The sequence below is a fragment of the Salvelinus fontinalis genome, chromosome 15, assembly GCF_029448725.1.
Source record: "Salvelinus fontinalis isolate EN_2023a chromosome 15, ASM2944872v1, whole genome shotgun sequence".
NCBI classification, from domain to species: Eukaryota; Metazoa; Chordata; class Actinopteri; order Salmoniformes; family Salmonidae; genus Salvelinus; species Salvelinus fontinalis.
The window spans coordinates 9,016,046-9,038,773 of record NC_074679.1 but is presented as its reverse complement, the minus strand read 5'-3'; the positions used below and the strand labels follow the sequence as shown (position 1 = coordinate 9,038,773).

Sequence of the window (22,728 nt, the reverse complement as noted above, 5' to 3'; positions counted from 1 at the left end):
ACACCCTCTGAATATGACCCTGTGTGGTAATGTACACCTTCTATGGTAATGTACACCCTCTGAATATGCCCCTGTGTGGTAATGTACACCTTCTATGGTAATGTACACCCTCTGAATATGACCCTGGATGGTAAAATACACCATTTGTCTTGTTTTCCCAGTATGTGCTGGTTCTCTGTAACTCCATTGGGACCCCGCTGGATTCAAAATACATTGACATTGGTGAGTCATTTTTTAGAAAGATATGAGAATATTCTGTTTAAAGCAGGTTTTAATAAACTGGAACAGTGTGTTGTTTCGCAATGTATCAACGATAGTTTCGTTCAATTTCCCTAATAACACTTCAAAAGTGGAGACGTCAGAAATGTCTTGAAGTGCACATCAGTGGAGAGACACCTTGCCGTTTTGGATCATGTGAATACTTTAAACACTTTGGCAGGCTTTGTACCAGATTCCTCTGGAATGAGAAAGCCCAACACTTCCTACCGCTGATCTGTCACCCAGTTTCAAAGAGCTGCTGTCTCGTCTGCGGTTCTACCCACCAACAATCCTTCCCTTTCATGGGCTTGTTCATGACATACACCCTGAAGATTCCCCCCCATCTATAGGTTTCCTACACATTCTGTAATATTCCTTCTGCCGCGTTGCAAGCCAAGTCTGTGCTACTGGCCAAACGTTTACCCAAGACCATAGCGGAGGCAGTTCAAAGTCTGTCACCTGAGAGGGCTGGGAGAGCCTAAATGAGATCCACGTGTCAGAGCATGCTGAATCAACAGTGAATGATGTATACTTCCTCTTTGTGGTGTATCCTCCTCACTGTGACCTGAGTAGACCTCTTCGTGGGCCTGGAGCGTTGCATTGAAAGAATGTGCCTGTCACTGTTTTAGTTTCTGAAAATTATAATGTCATTGTTTATTTTAGTCAGAATATTATTTTAGCTGTGAAGTTTTTCCTTGTATCACTGATTTTATGAATGATATAATTACATTTTTGGTTTCTGTTGCTACGTTTTGCTCCGGTGTGTCCCACTGAACACGACCTCGGTTACAGATTTTGATTGAATTTAGGATCCTTAGTTTACTGAAAATAACCTTGGACCATGTCACCTCGACAGATCCTCTGTTCGTGACCATGACTAAGACCCATGTGATCGCTGCGTCCAAGGAGGCTTTCTACACCTGGCAGTACCGCGTGGCCAAGAAGCTAACTGCCATGGAGATCAACCAGGTGTCTAGACCCAGGAAGGAGGGTAGGGAGAGGTGAGTGCTGCCGGTAGCGGGCCTGTTCAGAGGATAGATTATGGAATCATGTCAGCTCTATTGATTCTGTTTCTATCCAGGAAGTCCAGGTGGCACAGTTCAGACACCTTGCACAAGAGCAACAAACCAGAATAAGATCTTCTGTCATTTATGAGAAAATATCCAGAATGAAACCAAATAAACTGAACGGAACCACCCCTCGACATGACGTTATTCTGAACTGTTGATTTGGCCTGTGGCACTAATATCATGAAACAAGTGAGTTTTGCAGGTTTTTGCCGGGGTCAGATGATGTTTAAGATTAAGATCAATCCATCAAATGTATTTATAAAGCCCTTCTTACATCAGCTGATGTCACAAAATGCTGTACAGAAACCCAGCCTAAAACCCCAAACAGCAAGCAATGCAGGTGTAGAAAATCACTTTATTTGTGAATTGTACACAAGGTCCAACCAAATTTTGACTTCTGCTTAATCCCAACCCCTCTGAAAGACATACAGTGTCTTGCAAACGTATTCATCCCCCTTGACCTTTTTCCTATTTTGTTGCTTTACAACCTGGAATTAAAATAGATTTTTTTTAGGGGTTTGTATCATTTGATTTATACAACATGATTTACACAATAAGCTTGGCACATCTAGCCACTGGGATTTTTGCGCATTCTTCAAGGCAAAACTGCTCTAGCTTCTTCAAGTTGGATGGGTTCTGCTGGCGTGCAGCAATCTTTAAGTCATACCACAGATTCTCAATTGGATTGAGGTCTGGGCTTTGAATAGGCCAATCAAATACATTTAAATGTTTCCCCTTAAACAACTCGAGTGATGCTTTAGCAGTATTCTTAGGGTCATTGTCCTGCTGGAAGGTGAACCTCCGTCCCAGTCTCAAATCTCTAGAAGACTGAAACAGGTTTCCCTCAAGAATGTCCCTGTATTTAGTGCCATCCATGTCCTTAAATTCTGACCAGTTTCCCAGTCCCTGCCGATGAAAAACATCCCCATAGCATGTTGCTGCCACCACCATGCTCCACTGTGGGATAGTGTTCTCGGGGTGATAAGGAGTTGAGTTTGCGCCAGACATAGCGTTTTCATTGATGGCCAAAAAGCTACATTTTGGTCTCACTTGACCAGAGTACCTTGTTCCAGAGTAGAGTATATGTTTGGAGTGTCTCCCACATGCCCTTTGGCGAACACCACATTTTTTTTCTTTAAGCAATGGCTTTTTTTCTAGCCACTCTTCTGTAAAGCCCAGCTCTGTGGAGTGTAGTGTTTAAAGTGGTCCTATGGATAGATACTCCAATCTCCGCTGTGGAGCTTTGCAGTTCCTTCAGGGTTATCTTTGGTCTCTTTGTTGCCTCTGATTAATGCTCTCCTTGCCTGGTCTGTGAGTTTTGGTGGGTGGCCCTCTCTTGGCAGGTTTGTTGTGGTGCAATATTCTTTCAATTTTTTAATAATGGATTTAATGGTGCTCCGTGGGATGTTCAACGTTTCTGATATTTTATAACCCAACCCTGATCTGTACTTCTCCACAACTTTGTCCCTGACCTGTTTGGAGAGCTCCTTGGTCTTCATGGTACCCCTTGCTTAGTGTTGTTGCAGACTCTGGGGCCTTTCAGGACAGGTGTATATATACTGAGATCATGTGACAGATCATGTGACACTTAGATTGCACACAGGTGGACTTTATTTAACTAATTATGTGACTTCTGAAGCTAATTGGTTGCACCATATCTTATTTAGGGGCTTCATAGCAAAGGGGGTGAATACATATGCACCCACCACTTTTCCGTATGACATATTTTTATTTTTTTATTTAAACAAGTAATTTTTTCCATTTCACTTCATCACTTTGGACTATTTTGTGGATGTCCATTACATGAAATCCAAATAAAAATCAATTTAAGTTACAGGTTGTAATGCAACAAAATAGGAAAAACGCCAAGGGGGATGAATACTTTTGCAAGGCTCTGTACAGGTCGGAGTGGAGGACTGCCGGACTGTGCACTCATGAAGAACTTGTTGTGGAGGTTAAGTACCTTTGCACGGCAGGCAATGACATCTTGGATTTCCAGCTCACTTCCCGACAGATTTTTCTGGTCAGACCCGGGATTCGAACTGGTAACCCTCCGGTTGCTGGCTCCCCTCTCTAACCGCTAGGCTACCTGCCGCCCTAGTCTCTGGCTTGTTTGATCCTGTGCAAGGTGTTGACATTGATATGAAAAATGTCCATTCATCTGCCTGAACCAGTAGACAGCGGGTTGACCAGTGAGTCAGTGATACTGACCTCAGACAGACAGGCAAGAATAGGACCTACTGTCCTGCCAGGGTTGTTCCTGTCTGCATGCCAACACATCAGCTTGAAGGAAAGTCGAATATGCTCTCTCTCTCTCACTCTCTGTCTCTCTCTCTTGCTGTCTGTCTCTGCCCACCCAATGCCCTCTCTCCCATCTCTCTGCACCACAATATCTTCCTGAACCCGCCCCGCCCATTTCTGTTTGGCTGTTTCTCTCTTTCTCTCCCTGTCTGTCTGTCTCTCTGACCCTCCCCATCTCTGTCTATGTCTGTCTGGCAGTCTCTTTTGCATCCTGTCTGTCTCTGTCTCTCCCTGTCTGTCTGTCTAGCTGTCTTTCTTTGTCTGTCTTTCTCTTCCTGTCTGTCTCTCTTTCTCTCCCTTTCTGTTGGTCTCTCCCTGTCTCTCTCTCTCTCACTCTGTCTGTCTGTCTGTCTGTCTGTCTGTCTGTCTGTCTGTCTGTCTGTCTCTTTCTCAACATGTCTGTCTGTCAATTAAATTCAAGGGGCTTTATTGGCATATGTTAACATTGCCAAAGCAAGTGAAGTAGATAATATGCAAAAGTGAAATAAACAATAAAAATGAATGGTAAACATTACACTCACAGAAGTTACAAAATAATAAAGACATTATAAATGTCATATTATGTATATACAGTGTTGTAACGATGTGCAAATGGTTAAAGACAAAAGGGACAATAAATAAACCTATATATGGGTTGTATTTACAACGGTGCTTGTCCTTCACTGGTTGCCCTTTTCTTGTGGCAACAGGTCACACATCTTGCTGCTGTGATGGCACACTGTGGTATTTCACCCAGTAGATATGGGAGTTTATCAAAATTGGGTTAGTTTTCAAGTTCTTTGTGGATCTGTGTAATCTGAAGGAAATATGTGTCTCTGATATAGTCATACATTTGGCAGGCGGTTAGGAAGTGCAACTCAGTTTCCACCTCAGGTCTGCCTACGGCAGCCTTTCTCAATAGCAAGGCTATGCTCACTGAGTCTGTACATAGTCAAAGCTTTCCTTACGTTTGGGTCAGTCACAGTGGTCAGGTATTCTGCCACTGTGTAGTCTCTGTTTAGGGCCAAATAGCATTCTAGTTTGCTCAGTTTTTTTTGTAAATTTTTTCCAATGTGTCAAGTAATTATCTTTTTGTTTTTTCATGATTTGGTTGAGTCTAATTGTGTTTCTGTCCTGGGGCTCTGTGGGGTCAGTTTGTGTTTGTGAACAGAGCCCCAGGACCAGCTTGCTTAGGGTACTCTTCTCCGGGTTCATCTCTCTGTAGGTGATGGCTTTGTTATGGAAGGTTTGGGAATCACTTCTTTTTAGGTGGTTGTAGAATTTAACATCTCTTTTCTGGATTTTGATCATTAGCAGATATCGGCCTAATTCTGCTCTACATGCATTATTTGGGGTTTTACGTTGTACGCAGAGGATATTTTTGCATGCAGAGTCTCAATTTGGTGTTTGTCCCATTTTGTGATTTCTTGGTTGGTGAGCGGACCCCAGACCTTACAACCATAAAGGGCAATGGGTTCTATAACTGATTCAAGTATTTTTAGCCAGATCCTAATTGGTATGTTCAATTTTATGTTCCTTTTGATGGCATAGAATGGCCTTTTTGCCTCTCAGATTGTTCACAGCTTTGTGGAAGTTACCTGTGGCGCTGATGTTTAAGCCAAGGTATGTATAGTTTTTTGTGTGCTCTAGGGCAATGGTGTCTAGATGGAATTTGTATTTGTGGTCCTGGCGACTGGACTTTTTTTGGAACACCATTATTTTGGTCTTACTGAGATTTACTGTCAGGGCCCAGGTCTGTCAGAATCTGTGCAGAAGATCTAGCTGCTGCTGTAGGCCGTCCTTGGTTGGTGACAGAAGCACCAGATCATCAGCAAACAGTACACATTTCACTTCAGATTCTAGTAGGTTGAGGCCGGGTGGTAAAGACTGTTCTAGTGCCATCGCCAATTCGTTGATATATATGTTGAAGGGGTGGGGCTTAAGCTGCATCTCTGTCTCACCCCATGGCCCTGGTGAAAAAATGTGTTTTTTCCCAATTTTAACCCCACACGGCTTTTATAATGTCGTATGTTTTACCCCCAACACCACTTTCCATCAATTTGTATAGCAGACCCTCATGCCAAATTGATTTGGCTTTTTTGAAATCAACAAAGCATGAGAAGACGTTGCCTTTGTTTTGGTTTGTTTGTTTGTTAATTAGGGTGTGCAGGGTGAATACGTGGTCTGTCGTACGATAATTTGTTAAAAAGCCAATTTGACATTTGCTCAGTACATTGTTTTCACTGAAGAAATTTATTTGTATTTGTCTGCTGTTAATGTTAATACAGGGGATTTTCTCTGTCTCTCTCTGTAGGGTTTATCATATTGATGATAGTCCATCTGGGACCACTGAGGGCCCCCTGGACTTTGCCAAGGCCTTCACTGTGAGTTGCATTTTTAGAAGCACACAACACCCACTTTGTTAACACAAGCTGAATATGTCACTCTCGGTTACAATGCCTGTTAAAACTCCAAGATAGAGCTATCAAAAATACATTCAATAAAGTTGCATGGAAATCGTTAATTCTTATCCCATTGCCTCGTATATTTTCCTTTTCTGTTTTAGGCAACACGAGACCCCATTTGTTGCACCACAGCAACAGACAAGACACTGATTGTGGTAGGTATTTCTCTCAGGATTTTAAATGAGTATTAAGTTCATCAGTCTATCAAGGGTCAGAAAAGTTCAGTTTGGAAATGTTTTTTTTTTTACCGTGTTTGTCTGTTTGTGATCAAAGGGCCGTGAGTCTGGTACCATCCACAAATACAGCCTCCCTAACGTCGCTCTGGTGCAGAAATACACCTTAAACTACCGGGCCTACCAGCTCTCACTCAACTGTACCTCCAGGTCAGAACTGTTGGCTGGTTACTGTAATATTACACCATACGTGGTGTTTCAGTAGCAGATCTTGATAAGAGTTTATAACAATGAAGCTTATTGCTTTCAGTACAGAAGTACAACCGACATAGTATTGCTATGAACCATCTGAACAGTTATTACCTGGTCTGAAAGCTGTTTGGTGAACTTCATGCAGAAACAAAGTGACGTTATTTAAAAAAAATAAAAAAAATAATAATATTGTAAAATCTTGTATTGATAAAAACCCATGTTTTTCTTTAGCCGCCTGGCGATTATTGACATTTCGGGAGTGCTGACGTTTTTGGACCTGGAGGTGCGTTCGTCTTCGGATGATGACTCTGGAAGCCAGGCGGGGACAGGCGACCCCTCCAAGTTTGAGCGTAAGGACGTCTGGGACATGCAGTGGGCCAATGACAACCCTGATCTGTTTGCCATGATGGAAAAGACCAGGATGTACGTGTTCAGGAACCTGGACCCAGAGGTGTGTCCCTCTGACATACAGTACCAGTCAAAAGTTTGGACACACCTACTCATTCCAGGGGTTTTTCTTTATTTTTACTATTTTCTACATTTGTAGAAGACATCAAAACTATGAAATAACACATATGGAATCATGTAGTAACCAAAAAAGTGTTAAACAAATCAAAATATATTTTACATTTGAGATTTGTCAAAATAACCACCCTTTGTCTTGATGAAAGCTTTGCACACAACCTGCTTCACCTGGAATGCTTTTCCAACAGTCTTGAAGGAGTTCCCACATAGGCTGAGCATTTGTTGGCTGCTTTTCCTTCACTCTGCTGTGTTTGTTTTTTTGACATACAATTTCTCATAATTTTAATATTCCATATTTATCAGGAACCCATTCAAACATCTGGATACATTTGCAACTTTGAAGACCTGGAAATCAAATCGGTCCTGCTAGATGAAATCATGAAGGTAAACTTCTTTTCTTCATATGCAAAAGTCACACTTTTCGTAATACCGGTAATATGACAGCAAACAAAGTTAGGCAGTTAGCTGTATGGGAACATATGTTTACTATTGCTATTGGAATACATACAGGCTCCCAGCAGAACAGAAATGAATGTGCACAACAACAGCAAAGACGTGTCTATTTCTGTTAGTTATGTAAAGTATACTTTGCTTAATGGAGTCGGATGCCAAAATGTCCGGAATACCCATGATGCAATGGGAATGTGGAGTGATCCCAGATTTCCTCTTAGGATCCGGAGAGGCCGAACAAGGATTACCTCATCAACTTTGAGATCCGCTCCCTCCGCGACAGCCGCGCGCTGATCGAGAAAGTGGGCATCGAGGACGCCTCCCAGTTCATCGAAGACAACCCTCACCCCAGACTCTGGTAAATACATGGGACAGTCATCTTGTTCCCGGCCCCCTTTGGGCAAAAGCCTGCGGACAAGGTTACATAGACAGTAACCCTGCATGTCAATGAGCCACTTAAAGGGACAGTTCACTCCAAAATGATAGTTTGTCAGATGCTTTCAGAACACCTCATAAGTTGTCTTCTGTTGAGATAAGTCCAGGTCCCTGGCCATCTGATGTGTACATCCAGCTATATGCTGACCTGGCCATCTGATGTGTACATCCAGCTATATGCTGACCTGGCCATCTGATGTGTACATCCAGCTATATGCTGACCTGGCCATCTGATGTGTACATCCAGCTATATGCTGACCTGGCCATTTGATGTGTACATCCAGCTATATGCTGACCTGGCCATTTGATGTGTACATCCAGCTATATGCAGACCTGGCCATTTGATGTGTACATCCAGCTATATGCTGACCTGGCCATTTGATGTGTACATCCAGCTATATGCTGACCTGGCCATCTGATGTGTACATCCAGCTATATGCCTCAATCCAAAATGGATGGAAAAGATAAACACAATATCCAGTTTTTTTAATGTGTTTAATTTGTTTCTGAGGCATGCAGCTCGATCTACACGATTTTTGGCTTGTGATTCTTCTTGACATTAGACTACTTTTAAACTCTGAAAATGACTTATCATTTGATATTGGAGTGAACTGTCTTTTTAAGGCCTTTCAAGAATCTATTCTGTCAGTCAGTCCTCCATTCTTACCCAGTTTAAATGGACTCTTGTATTGACATCAATGTCTACCCTGAGCCTTTGCAGCCTTTCCAGTAGGCGCTCACACCCAGCAAGCATCAGTTTGCTCAGAAAACGTGCCACAAAGACGGTTGGGTCGGGGGTCAAAATATATTTGCAGGACCTAGTGACGTCAGAAGGTGGGAACTCAATGCTTTTTACAAGTTTATGGTCTCTTTAATGATGTTCTCCTCAAAGAACAAACAGAGGAGAAACTGTGGCATGTGGAATGTCTTACAACACAGAGATTTTACAGAAGGAGATTTGGCCTATCCTTAAAATATCAGTCCTAGTCACATTTTCAGTTTAGTTGTATGCTCGTATTTGAAGAACATCATTTGAGGTGAGCCTGGGCTTTCCATCCCTGATACAGGTTGAAAGCATCACTGTCCTATTTTATCAAAGGCTAATATTCATCTGGTTATGTGGGAGAATCCCCACGCTGGCGCGACGGAGTATGGTTGATTTATCTCGCTGTTTTGGTAGTACTCAGCTAAAAGGATTCTGGTTGAAAGAGGACTTCGGCTCCCCGTGTCATTTTTCACACCGACTCGAGGAATTTGGGAACTTTGGGGAAGAAATGTCCCTTTCCGCCCCTTGGTGCTGAAACCAACCTGTCAGGGGTGAGAAGTCCCTTTGATTGACTGAACAAGGTGTAGTGGTAGAGACCTGATGTGCCACAGATATTTTGACATGCCTGTATTGCCCGCAAATGTTCCATTTCTAAGGTGCTCCGTGTACAAGACGGATACCAAAGGTAGCTAGTCATTTTCAGGATCAGAAGTTCAGGTGTAGCAAAAGTTGTAAGAATAACCTTTGTCACTCACACGCACGCGCACGCACGCGCACGCACGCACGCACACACACACACACGCACAAAAAAAAAATCCCACCCCGACACCCCCAGTCTGATTCAGAACACTGCACCCCAATATCCCCAGTCTGATTCACAACACTTCATCCCTGTCTGATTCAGAACACTCCACCCCATTCTGATTCACAACACTCCACCCCATTCTGATTCACAACACTCCACCCCATTCTGATTCACAACACTCCACCCCATTCTGATTCACAACACTCCACCCCATTCTGATTCACAACACTCCACCCCAGTCTGATTCACAACACTCCACCCCAGTCTGATTCACAACACTCCACCCCAGTCTGATTCACAACACTCCACCCCAGTCTGATTCACAACACTCCACCCCAGTCTAATTCAGAACACTCCACCCCAGTCTGATTCAGAACACTCCACCCCAGTCTGATTCAGAACACTCCACCCCAGTCTGATTCACAACACTCCACCCCAGTCTGATTCAGAACACTCCACCCCGACACCCCAGTCTGATTCAGAACACTCCACCCCGACACCCCAGTCTGATTCAGAACACTCCACCCCGACACCCCAGTCTGATTCAGAACACTCCACCCCGACACCCCAGTCTGATTCAGAACACTCCACCCCAGTCTGATTCAGAACACTCCACCCCAGTCTGATTCAGAACACTCCACCCCAGTCTGATTCACAACACTCCACCCCAGTCTGATTCAGAACACTCCACCCCAATATCCCCAGTCTGATTCAGAACTCTCCACCCCAATATCCCCAGTCTGATTCAGAACACTCCACCCCAATATCCCCAGTCTGATTAAGAACACTCCACCCCAATATCCCCAGTCTGATTCACAACACTCCACCCCAGTCTGATTCAGAACACTCCACCCCGACACTCCAGTCTGATTCACAACACTCCACCCCAGTCTGATTCAGAACACTCCACCCCGACACTCCAGTCTGATTCAGAACACTCCACCCCAACACTCCAGTCTGATTCAGAACACTCCACCCCAATATCCCCAGTCTGATTCACAACACTCCACCCCAGTCTGATTCAGAACACTCCACCCCAGTCTGATTCAGAACACTCCACCCCAGTCTGATTCAGAACACTCCACCCCAGTCTGATTCAGAACACTCCACCCCAGTCTGATTCACAACACTCCACCCCAGTCTGATTCAGAACACTCCACCCCGACACCCCAGTCTGATTCAAAACACTTCACCCCAATATCCCCAGTCTGATTCAGAACACTCCACCCTGACACTCCAGTCTGATTCAGAACACTCCACCCCAACACCCCCAGTCTGATTCAGGACACTCCACCATTTTCCACCATTGTCATTTTTTATTTTAATTTTACATTTATTTAACTAGGCAAGTCAGTTAAGTACAAATTCTTATTTACAATGACGGCCTACACCGGCCAAACCCGGACGATGCTGGGCCAATTGTGCGCCGCCCTATGGGACTCCCAATCACGGACGGTTATTATACAGCCTGGAATCGAACCAGGTGTGATGCCTCTAGTACTGAGATTCAGTGCCTTACATGCTGACCAGACTGGACACGTCACGTGTGCGAGCAACGCAAAATAAATTTAGAAATCCATGTTATTCAATTATTGCACCCACACTGCTTGTGCGCGCCAACGAGCGCCTGCGATGCCAAGGGCTAAAATAGAACTCCTTTCTATCGCGCTGAAAGTCCTGCCTCTCCCATCTCCTCATTGGTTTATAGAAGCAGGTACCCACGTGCCATCTCCTCATTGGTTATACCCACGTGGGTGATTGAAAGTCGAAATGTTTTGCCGGTTGTCGTGGTAAAAGTGTAGATGCCAATCACCATATAAGTTCAAAGATGAAAAAGCCTGGAAGGAGAAGAGATGACTAGAAACGATTCGTTTGGCCGTTTTATGTGTGGATTAATTGTCGGAGTAGAATACCTTGTGCATTTCTGGTAAAATAACAACTCAATGTTTATATCCCAGGACAAATTAGCTAGCAACAGTAAGCTAGCTAAATAGGACAAATTAGCTAGCAAGTGCAAGCTAACTAGCTAAATTGCCATACATGTTTAATGCTTTTCGACCTGTCCCAAAATTAATGTCATTGTTTCAGAGTTTGTTTTGATATTTTAACCTGCGTGTCGTGATCACATTTGGTGTAGGGGACAAAATAAATTTATGCACGATGACGCATGATGGCACACGTGCGCAGCTGGTTTTGGTTCCGTGTTAGACAGCTACGCCACTCTGGAGCTAGAGTCTTATTGTGACATACAGTTGAATTCGGAAGTTTACATACAGTTAGATTGGAGTCATTAAAACTAGTTTTTCAACCACTCCACAAATTTCTTGTTAACAAACTAGTTTTGGCAAGTCAGTTAGGACATCTACTTTGTGCATGACACAAGTAATTTTTCCAACAATTGTTTACAAACAGATTATTTCACTTCTAATTCACTGTATCACAATTCCAGTGGGTCCGAAGTTTACATACACTAAGTTGACTGTGCCTTTAAACAGATTGGAAAATTACCGAAAATTATGTCATGGCTTTAGAAGCTTCTGATAGGCTAATTGACATAATTTGAGTCAATTGGAGGTGTACCTGTGGATGTATTTCAAGGCCTACCTTCAAACTCTGTGCCTCTTTGCTTGACATCATGAGAAAATCAAAAGAAATCAGCCAAGACCTCAGAAAAATTGTAGACCTCCACAAGTCTGGTTCATCCTTGGGAGCAATTTCCAAACGCCTGAAGGTACCACGTTCATCTGTACAAACAATAGTATGCAAGTACCATGGGACCACGCAGCCGTCATACCGCTCAGGAAGGAGACGCGTTCTATCTCCTAGAGATGAACGTACTTTGGTGCGAAAAGTGAAAATCAATCCCAGAACAACAGCAAAGGACCTTGTGAAGATGCTGAAGGAAACAGGTACAAAAGTATCTATATCCACAGTAAAACAAGTCCTATATCGACATAACCTGAAAGGCCGCTCAGCAAGGAAGAAGCCACTGCTCCAAAACCACCATAAAAAAGCCAGACTACGGTTTGCAACTTCACATGGGGACAAATATCATACTTTTTGGAGAAATGTCCTCTGTTGAAACAAAAATAGAACTGTTTGGCCATAATGACCATCGTTAAGTTTGGAGGAAAAAGGGGACGCTTGCAAGCCGAAGAACACCATCCCAACCGTGAAACACGGGGGTGGCAGCATCATGTTGTGGGGGTGATTTGCTGCAGGAGGGACTGGTGCACTTCACAAAATAGATGGCATCACGAGAAAGGAAAAATATGTGGATATATTGAAGCAACATCTCAAGACTTCAGTCAGGAAGTTAATGCTTGGTCACAAATGGGTTTTCCAAATCCACAATGACCCCAAGCATACTTCCAAAGTTGTTGCAAAATGGCTTAAGGACAACAAAGTCAAGGTATTGGAGTGGCCATCACAAAGCTCTGACCTCATCCTATAGAAAATTTGTCGGCAAAACGGAGAAAGCGTGTGCGAGCAAGGAGCCTACAAACCTGACTCTCTGTCAGGAGGATTGGGCCAAAATTCACCCAACTTATTGTGGAAGCTTGTGGAAGGCAACCCGAACCATTTGACCCCAAGTTAAACAATTTAAAGGCAATGCTACCAAATACTAATTGAGTGTATGTAAACTTCTGACCCACTGGGAATGTGATGAAAGAAATAAAAGCTGAAATAAATCATTCTCTCTACTATTATTCTGACATTTCACATTCTAAAAAAAAAGTGGTGATCCTAACTGACCTAAGACAAGGAATTATTACTATGAGTAAATGTCAGGAAATGTGAAAAACAGAGTTTAAATGTATTTGGCTAAGGTGTATGTAAACTTCCGACTTCAACTGTGTGACAACACTAAAGTGTGGACTATTTTCAAAATGTGTGTTTTTTCAGGAGGGGTTTTGTTGGTATACCACAGGTTATGATTGTATTGCATTTGCATGTAGGGTTGCAAAATTACAGTAATCGTGGTTGGAAGATTCCCAGAATCAGGAGCGAATTCGGATTCCTCTAACCGCTATTTCTGGTAAACATGTGGATTTTGGGTGAGTTACTGAATTTTACAACCCTAATCACATATAGTGAGCCTGTATAAATGTTGTAAACCTTCTCAAGAGACATTTCACAAAATTATAGTCTTGACCCTGCTATTGATCTGCTCCCAGGCGCCTGTTGGCCGAGGCGGCCCTCCAGAAGCTGGACCTGAAGACGGCTGAGCAGGCTTTTGTCCGCTGTAAGGACTACCAGGGCATCGAGTTCGTCAAGAGCCTGGGCAACCTGCAAAGCGAAGCCATGAAACAGGCCGAGGTGGCGGCCTACTTCGGCAGGTTCGAGGAGGCCGAGAGAATGTACCTGGACATGGATCGCAGGTAAGGTGTTGGATGTCATGTAGGATGTTGTGCTTTACCTGTATGGCTTATGCTAAGTATTGAAGACACTAAACAATAAAGGATACCCTTGTTTTGCTGTTACTTTTTGTTATGTTTTAGAATGTTAACGCAATGTTCACAAGTTGGTAAAATGGTGTTGAAGTTTTTCCACTATTGACTTAACTTCCATGGACGTGTGATGCTGTCCTAATATGGATGCCGTACCTTTACAGCTAACGACAGATAACATCTCTCTCTCTTTAGGGACCTGGCTATCAGCCTGAGGATTAAGCTGGGGGACTGGTTCCGTGTCCTGCAACTCCTGAAGACGGGATCAGGTGACTGTGATGATGCACTGCTGGAGCAGGCGTACAATGCCATCGGGGACTACTTTGCAGACCGACAGAAGTGGTACGGGTCTTTCAGTATTTATATTTCAAGATGGTGAATAGTATTTTACCCCCTTTTTCTCCCAAATTTCATGATATCCAATTGCGATCTTGTCTCATCGCTGCAACTCCCCAACGGGCCTCTGGAGAGACGAAGGTTGGGTCATGCGTCCTCCGAAACATGACCCGCCAAACTGCATTTCTTAACACCCGCTCGCTTAACCTGGAAGCCATCTTTTGGGGGAAATACTGTTCAACTGACGACCTAGGTCAGCCTGCAGGCGCCCGGCGTCGCCACAAGGATTCACTAGAACACAATGAGCTAAGTAAAGCCACCCCGGTCAAACCCTCCCCTAACCCGGACGACGCTGAGACAATTGTGCAACGCCCTATGGGACTCCCGGTCACGGCCGGTTGTGACACAGCCTGGGATCCAACCCGGGTCTGTAGTGACGCTTCAAGCACTGCGATGCAGTGCCTCAGAACGCTGCACCACTCGGGAGGCCATCCTTGCACGTGTGATTCTAGACAACAGACCATAGTCCAGTGGTCTGCCAGGATCCTTTCCCTCAGCATTTTGTCTCTCATGTTGACATTTAAAATTTGACACTTGTGGTTTCATAAAATCGTGTGAGTGTACTAGTATTGTAGTCTGCAAATGCTTTGTTGCCAATGTTCCTCTCCAGGGTGAATGCGGTCCAATACTACCTTCAGGGGCGCAACCAGGAGAGGCTGGCAGAGTGTTACTACATGCTGGAGGATTACGATGGACTGGAACGACTGGCTAGTTCTCTACCTGAGAACCACAAACTGCTACCGGTGAGGGCTGCCCTGTAGAAAAGAGAGGACATGAGATAAGTGTCCAGTAGTGCTTTTATACCTACGTGACAGTTAAAAAGCTAGTGCAGGGGCCACTTCTTGTCGTCGGTATTCAATGAGGTCTGGAGGGCCGCACTGAAAATTGGTGATATTTCGTCGCCATCAAAATGTGCAAAACATAGTCCTCTATCCATTGTTTAATTGTTTTGGGGAATTTTTGAAGTTTCTCTGATTGTTAACGAGCTGGATAGAGTGAAGAGACTGTAAATGTCTGTCTGCCACCCCTGAGCTAGTGTTTTGTGTTGCTTCTCCACTTTCTCTGACTCACCTCTCCTACCCGTCCGTCTGGCTGTGTTTAGTAGGTTTCTACCACGGTTGGGGTCAATTTGGTTTTCATTTTCAACCCAATCAATTCAGGAAGTGATACCTGAAATTCACTTCATGAAATTAAAAGGAGAACAATGGGCAATTTTCAATTGATGAATTGAATTTCACTTCTTGACTAAATGGACTCAAATCCATAAATATCACCTTAACTTTAAAGGCTTCAATTGGTAATTTCCCCCATTCAGCCATTTCCACGTGAACAAAGAAAACCTTTCTCCTCATCTATCTTTTATGTTTGCACGTCGTAGGACATCGGCCAGATGTTTGTCACCGTAGGCATGTGTGAGCAGACGGTGAACGCCTACCTGAAGTGCAACCAGCCCAAAGCTGCTGTCGACGCCTGCGTTCATCTAAACCAGGTGAGAGACGGACAAACGAGACGGTCAGAGACCTCCAGAGGAGTTGTGGTTCTGAGCTTAGGACAGTTTTATCTATTCAGTGCTGATTCCAAATTGGAAAGTGGAAACTGGCAGTCCCCACTGTCCTCCACCAACTAGGTTTTGACATCACTACACCAGATGATATCACTGCACCAGTGGCAGACCACAGTAGGACTTTCTGTTCTGAGGATTGCACTGTCAATTCTTTTGTCATTGCACTGTGAATGGTTTTGTCACTGCACTGTGAATGGTTTTTACTATTGAAGTGTGTTTTTTCAGATGTCTTTGGCATGAGCACAACAGACATGAGCAACACTATTTTCTTTAATGTGCCACGTTTCTTTTGAGGCATCGTACTACTTTGCTGATTTTGAGTGTAACTGAAGCTTGGCATCATACCAGAATTGCCCGATGTAAATGTGACCAGGAGAGAAGTGTTAGGGTATGTGATAGATCATTTAGCTCAAGGCAGTCTATTAAAAGCATGTTATTGTGGCCACAGTTTTCCTGATACACGTGCTTTAATCATGATACTTTTCTCCCATTTCCTGTTGTGCTGAAAACCACATATGGCCAGGACCTCCAGCATTAGGCTCACACCAATAGCTTTTAAATTATCTTTCGACTGGTTATTTTTTCCAAAGCCCTAACATATTGTTTTTTTCAATCTAATTTCTATATTTTCAAATATATAAGAAAATATACAGTACCAGTCAAAAGTTTGGACACACCTACTCATTCCAGGGTTTTTCTTTATTTTTTACATTGTAGAATAATAGTGAAGACATCAAAACTATGAAATAACACATATGGAATCATGTACTAACCAAAAAAGTGTTAAACAAATCAAAATATATTTTATATTTGAGATTCTTCAAAGTAGCCACCCTTTGCCTTGATGACAGCTTTGCACACTCTTGGCAGGCGTGTCCAAACTTTTGACGGGTACTGTATATTACACAATTATTTATTCACAAAACATACCAACATATCACAATTACCTAACAACAAAACACTACTTTCCACACACCATGTAAACACAAAGACACAACATTGTTCCGTCTCACACTTATACATTCATATCAGGTGCATTTTATTAGTTCATAACTGTTTTTGCTTTTTTACAGTGGAACAAAGCTGTGGAGCTGGCCAAAAACCATAACATGAAAGAGATCAACTCTCTTCTGGCCAAGTATGCCTCTCATCTGCTGGAGAAGAACAAGCCTTTGGAGGCCGTGGAGTTGTACCGTAAAGCCCACCATTTCCTAGAAGCAGCTAAACTCATGTTCAAGGTACTGCCAACGATTATGCCTTAACACCATGTAAAGTCACATTCTTGTTTTGAAGTGGCTTCTGGCTAAAGAAGGCAAATGTTGGAATGTAATTGGTAGGGCACACATAAGGGGACATGATCAACCAATAGAAAAATCTGCAGTGTATTCTGCAACACTTCCAATAATAAATACCACACTTCACTACTACAGTAAATACCACACTTCCCCACTACAGTAAATACCACACTCCACCACTACAGTAAATACCACACTTCACCACTACAGTAAATACCACACTTTCCCACTACAGTAAATACCACACTTCACCACTACAGTAAATACCACACTTCACCACTACAGTAAATACCACACTTCCCCACTACAGTAAATACCACACTTCACCAAATACTACACTTCCCCACTACAGTAAATACCACACTCCACCACTACAGTAAATACCACACTTCACCACTACAGTAAATACCACACTTTCCCACTACAGTAAATACCACACTTCACCACTACAGTAAATACCACACTTCACCACTACAGTAAATACCACACTTCACCACTACAGTAAATACCACACTTCACCACTACAGTAAATACCACACTTCACCAAATACCACACTTCCCCACTTCACCAAATACCACACTTCCCCACTACAGTAAATATCACACTTCCCCACTTCAGTAAATACCACACTTCCCCACTACAGTAAATACCACACTTCCCCACTACAGTAAATACCACACTTCACCAAATACCACACTTTCCCACTACAGTAAATACCACACTCCACCACTACAGTAAATACCACACTTCCCCACTACAGTAAATACCACACTACAGTAAATACCACACTTCCCCACTACAGTAAATACCACACTTCCCCACTACAGTAAATACCACACTTCACCAAATACCACACTTCCCCACTACAGTAAATACCACACTCCACCACTACAGTAAATACCACACTTCCCCACTACAGTAAATACCACACTACAGTAAATACCACACTTCCCCACTTCACCAAATACCACACTTCCCCACTTCACCAAATACCACATTTCACCACTACAGTAAATATCACACTTCCCCACTACAGTAAATACCACACTTCACCACTAAAGTAAATACCACACTTCCCCACTACAGTAAATACCACACTTCCCCACTACAGTAAATACCACACTTCACCAAATACCACATTTCACCACTACAGTAAATACCACACTTCCCCACTACAGTAAATACCACACTTCCCCACTACAGTAAATACCACACTTCACCACTACAGTAAGTACCACACTTCCCCACTACAGTAAATACCACAGTAAATACCACACTTCCTCACTACAGTAAATACCACACTTCACCAAATACCACATTTCACCACTACAGTAAATTCCACACTTCACCAAATACCACACGTCACCACTTCAGTAAATACAACACTTCACCACTTCAGTAAATACCACACTTCACCACTAGAGTAAATACCACACTTCCCCACTACAGTAAATACCACACTGCCCCACTTCACTAAATACCACACTTCCCCACTTCAGTAAATACCACACTTCCCCACTACAGTAAATACCACACTTCACCACTACAGTAAATACCACGCTTCACCACTACAGTAAATACCACACTTCACCACTACAGTAAATACCACACTTCACCACTACAGTAAATACCACACTTCACCACTACAGTAAATACCACACTTCACCACTTCAGTAAATACCACACTTCCCCACTTCAGTAAATACCACTCTTCCCCACTTCAGTAAATACCACACTTCCCCACTACAGTAAAATCTAATACTTATCATTCAATTCAGTCCTTAGCTAATAACCTTCAGAGGTATTCAACTACATTGTGCCTCGGACCGGATTAGACAAAGACCCCTGGCTGAGCTCTTATTATTCTCCAGTACACTGGTGTCAGAGACACATCTGTCGTCTGCTCTGTTAACTTGTCAGATAGCGGATGAGGAGGCTAAGAGGAGGACCCGCCCATTGAGGGTGAAGAAGCTTTATGTGCTTGCAGCCCTGCTAGTGGAGAACTACCACAGCCAAGTGAAGATCTCCCAGCAGAACAAGGCCAAGGGGAAGACGTCAGAGGTACACAACCCACACAATCGTTAAGACATGCAATCCTTTAGGTCCTATATGTCATTGTGGTTTGTTGGCTGCTATCAAATCAAATGTTATTTGTCACACGCATTGTAAACAACAGGTGTAGACTAACAGTGAAAGGCTCACTTACGGTTGCTTTTCCAATAATGCAAAGTAAAAAAAAAAGCTATTTAATGCTAACAGTTCTGTCATTTACAATGTGTTGGAGTTGTTGGCTACAAGGATCTGATATATATATAGTGTTTACACCAGTGCAAAGGGAGCACTTGTTATTTTCCTAAAGGGAATACAGATTAAGCATATCAATACTTTGGTGTTTAATTCCCCTCTGATAACAGGTGTACTGATACCATAGTTTGGTGTTTAATTCCCCTCTGATAACAGATGTACTGATACCATAGTTTGGTCTTTAATTCCCTTCTAATAACAGATGTACTGATACCATAGCTTGGTGTTTAATTCCCCTCTGATAACAGGTGTACTGATACCATAGTTTGGTGTTTAATTCCCCTCTGATAAGATGTACTGATACCATAGCTTGGTGTTTAATTCCCCTCTGTTAAGATGTACTGATACCATAGCTTGGTGTTTAATTCCCCTCTAATAATAGATGTACTGATACCATAGCTTGGTGTTTAATTCCCCTCTGTTAAGATGTACTGATACCATAGCTTGGTGTTTAATTCCCCTCTGATAACAGATGTACTGATACTATATCTTGGTGTTTAATTCCCCTCTAATAACAGATGTACTGATACTATATCTTGGTGTTTAATTCCCCTCTAATAACAGGTGTACAACAGTGTTAATTCTCAGTGAATTCATTCCCATGTCTTTTGAACCTGTCAGCTACTCCCTTCTCTTCCTTCAGGCTACATCTGCTCTAGCTGGCCTGCTGGAGGAGGACGCCACCTCGTCAGACAACCGCATGGTGGACAGCGCCTGGCGTGGGGCCGAGGCCTACCACTTCTTCCTGCTGGCTCAGAGGCAGCTGTACGAAGGCTACATGGTGAAAGCCATGAAGACAGGTACCCCCCTCTCTTTGTTACATTTTCTATACTTCTCTCTGCTGTTCCTGACAACCTTCTCGCTTCACCAGGTATGAAAAGACACAGCAAATATCAAAGAGAGTCCTCACACTTTAATAGACGCTTGTTAAAAGAATGTAGGCCTATGCCTTCTCTGAGGTATGAATGTGCACGTAAACCATTCTCATTCATCCTTGAGGTTCTTTTTTATTTATTTTTTACTAGCCCTCTGTTCATACATTCAAACTATTAAATCACTCTGTAGCACCATCAAATGAACTGGTCCGCTGTAGCTCAGTTGGTAGAGCGTGGTGCGTGCAACGCCAGGATAAGGGGGTTCGATTCCCGCGACCACCCGTACGTAAAATGCTTTGTATTAAAGCGTCTGTTAAATGATACATCATATTATTATTAGATTGTTTATCTCCACTCTTTCTGAAAGCACACAGAATTAGCAAACAAAATCTCAATGGAGAGCCTATACCGGAGTAAATGTCTATATTTATCAAGACCACCTTGAAAGGTTTCTTTTTTTTTATGAGCTTGGTTTAACTGAACAGGTTCCTGTATTCCCTACCAATAGGTGCAAGGCTTTGGAAAACCTCCCTGGTCTTTGTTTATTTAACTAGGCAAGTCAGTTAAGAACTGTTACGTACACCTCTTGGAGGAGGGAACGCAACACCCTGTTATATCTCAACTCCCCGTGGAGTGAAAAAGTATGTGACCGTAGGTGCGGGGAATGACGACAGAGGCAGAGAAAAATACAGTTTACAGGGAATTTATTATTCCTTCACACAGTAAAGTGGAGAAAAAGGAATGGACGGAACCAAAGCAAAGAAAGTAAAAAGTAAAGGAGTCCCCTCTCCTACCTTCCCACCTAACCTTTAGCACCACCTGGCGCTCTAACCTAAATACAGGGGGTGGTCCGCCCAGGTCTTACCTAGTGTGCATAGACAGATTAAATACTACTGGTGATGTAGGCCTCTCACCTAAACACTCACAAGGTGCATTCCCTTTCCCCCCCTGGGAACAAATGAAACAGAATAATTACCAATAATTTACATTAACAATTTCAATTAACCAAAAACATTAAGTCCTATTGGCATACACATACCTCAGAAAGAGCGGCTACAAAATAATAGCCACAAAACTTTTACTGACCGCCACAAGAATCAACACAGGACATAAAAATAAGCTATTTTCCCTGGGGAAGGAACACTGGCTTTTATCCAGCTGGAGAAGGAGTTGGTAATTGCAGAGACCGCTGTATCCCCTGACGAGAGGGAAGGGTCAGAGCTCCAATCAGCAATGGGCTGACCAATCAGCTGCTTCAGGAATCCAGGAAACCATTTCCTGAAATACACACACATACAAACCCACAACAACACAGAAACTGGGGAACGTAACAAGAACAAATTCTTATTTACAATGACGGCCTAACAAAAGGCCTCTTGCGGGGACGCGGGCTGGGATTAAAAATAAAAATATATATAAATATAGGACAAAACACACATCATGACGAGAGACAACGCTACATAAAGAGAGACCTAAGACAACAACATAGCAAGGCAGCAACACATGACAACACAACATGGTAGCAACACAAGATGAAATCAACAACATGGTAGCAACACAAGATGAAATCAACAACATGGTAGCAACACAACATGGCAGCAGCACAAAACATGGTACAAACATTGTTGGGCACAGACAACAGCACAGAGGGCAAGAAGGTAGAGACAACAATACATCACGCAAAGCAGCCACAACTGTCAGGAAGAGTCCATGATTTGAGTCTTTGAATGAAGAGATTGAGCTAAAATGAAGAGATTGTGATTAAATCTGTGTTTGAAATTAACTGCTCGACTGAGGGACCTTACAGATACTTGTATGTGAGGTTACAGAGATGAGGTAGTCATTCAAAAGTCATGTGCAACTCATTATGTGACTTAAGCACATTTTTACTCCTGAACTTATTTAGACATGCCATAACAAAGGGGTTGAATACTTATTGACTCAATACATTTCAGATTTTTATTTGTAATTCATTTGTAAAAACTTTTAAAAAACATCATTCCACTTTGACATTATGGGATATTGTGCATAGGCCAGTGACACAAAATGTCAATTGAATTCATTTTAAATTCAGGCTGTAACACATGACAATTTTGAAAAAGTCAAATGGTGTGAATACTTTCTGAAGGAACTGTATTCAGGGTGTGATTAGCTTGGTTTAACTGAACAGCTATATGTATTCAGGGTGTGATTAGCTTGGTTTAACTGAACAGGTAACTGTATTCAGGGTGTGATTAGCTTGGTTTAACTGAACAGGTAACTGTATTCAGGGTGTGATTAGCTTGGTTTAACTGAACAGGTAACTGTATTCAGGGTGTGATTAGCTTGGTTTAACTGAACAGGTAGCTGTATTCAGGGTGTGA

The 22,728-nt window shown here is 42.9% G+C and overlaps 1 protein-coding gene across 3 annotated transcripts in view; it reads left to right on the top strand.

The window, feature by feature from the left end:
• Positions 1-22,728, top strand: part of wdr35 (WD repeat domain 35) — a 52,200-nt gene that overhangs the window by 21,110 nt on the left and 8,362 nt on the right. For all 3 annotated transcript variants that reach the window (XM_055862631.1, XM_055862630.1, XM_055862629.1), the window contains 15 exons: positions 162-222; positions 1,115-1,259; positions 5,923-5,992; positions 6,175-6,228; positions 6,347-6,456; positions 6,730-6,949; positions 7,327-7,407; positions 7,695-7,831; positions 13,658-13,861; positions 14,126-14,272; positions 14,937-15,069; positions 15,705-15,815; positions 16,964-17,128; positions 19,107-19,247; positions 20,134-20,290. In XM_055862631.1, coding sequence (XP_055718606.1) covers positions 162-222; positions 1,115-1,259; positions 5,923-5,992; positions 6,175-6,228; positions 6,347-6,456; positions 6,730-6,949; positions 7,327-7,407; positions 7,695-7,831; positions 13,658-13,861; positions 14,126-14,272; positions 14,937-15,069; positions 15,705-15,815; positions 16,964-17,128; positions 19,107-19,247; positions 20,134-20,290 — 1,936 coding nt within the window. The remainder of the gene's footprint in view (positions 1-161; positions 223-1,114; positions 1,260-5,922; positions 5,993-6,174; positions 6,229-6,346; positions 6,457-6,729; positions 6,950-7,326; positions 7,408-7,694; positions 7,832-13,657; positions 13,862-14,125; positions 14,273-14,936; positions 15,070-15,704; positions 15,816-16,963; positions 17,129-19,106; positions 19,248-20,133; positions 20,291-22,728) is intronic.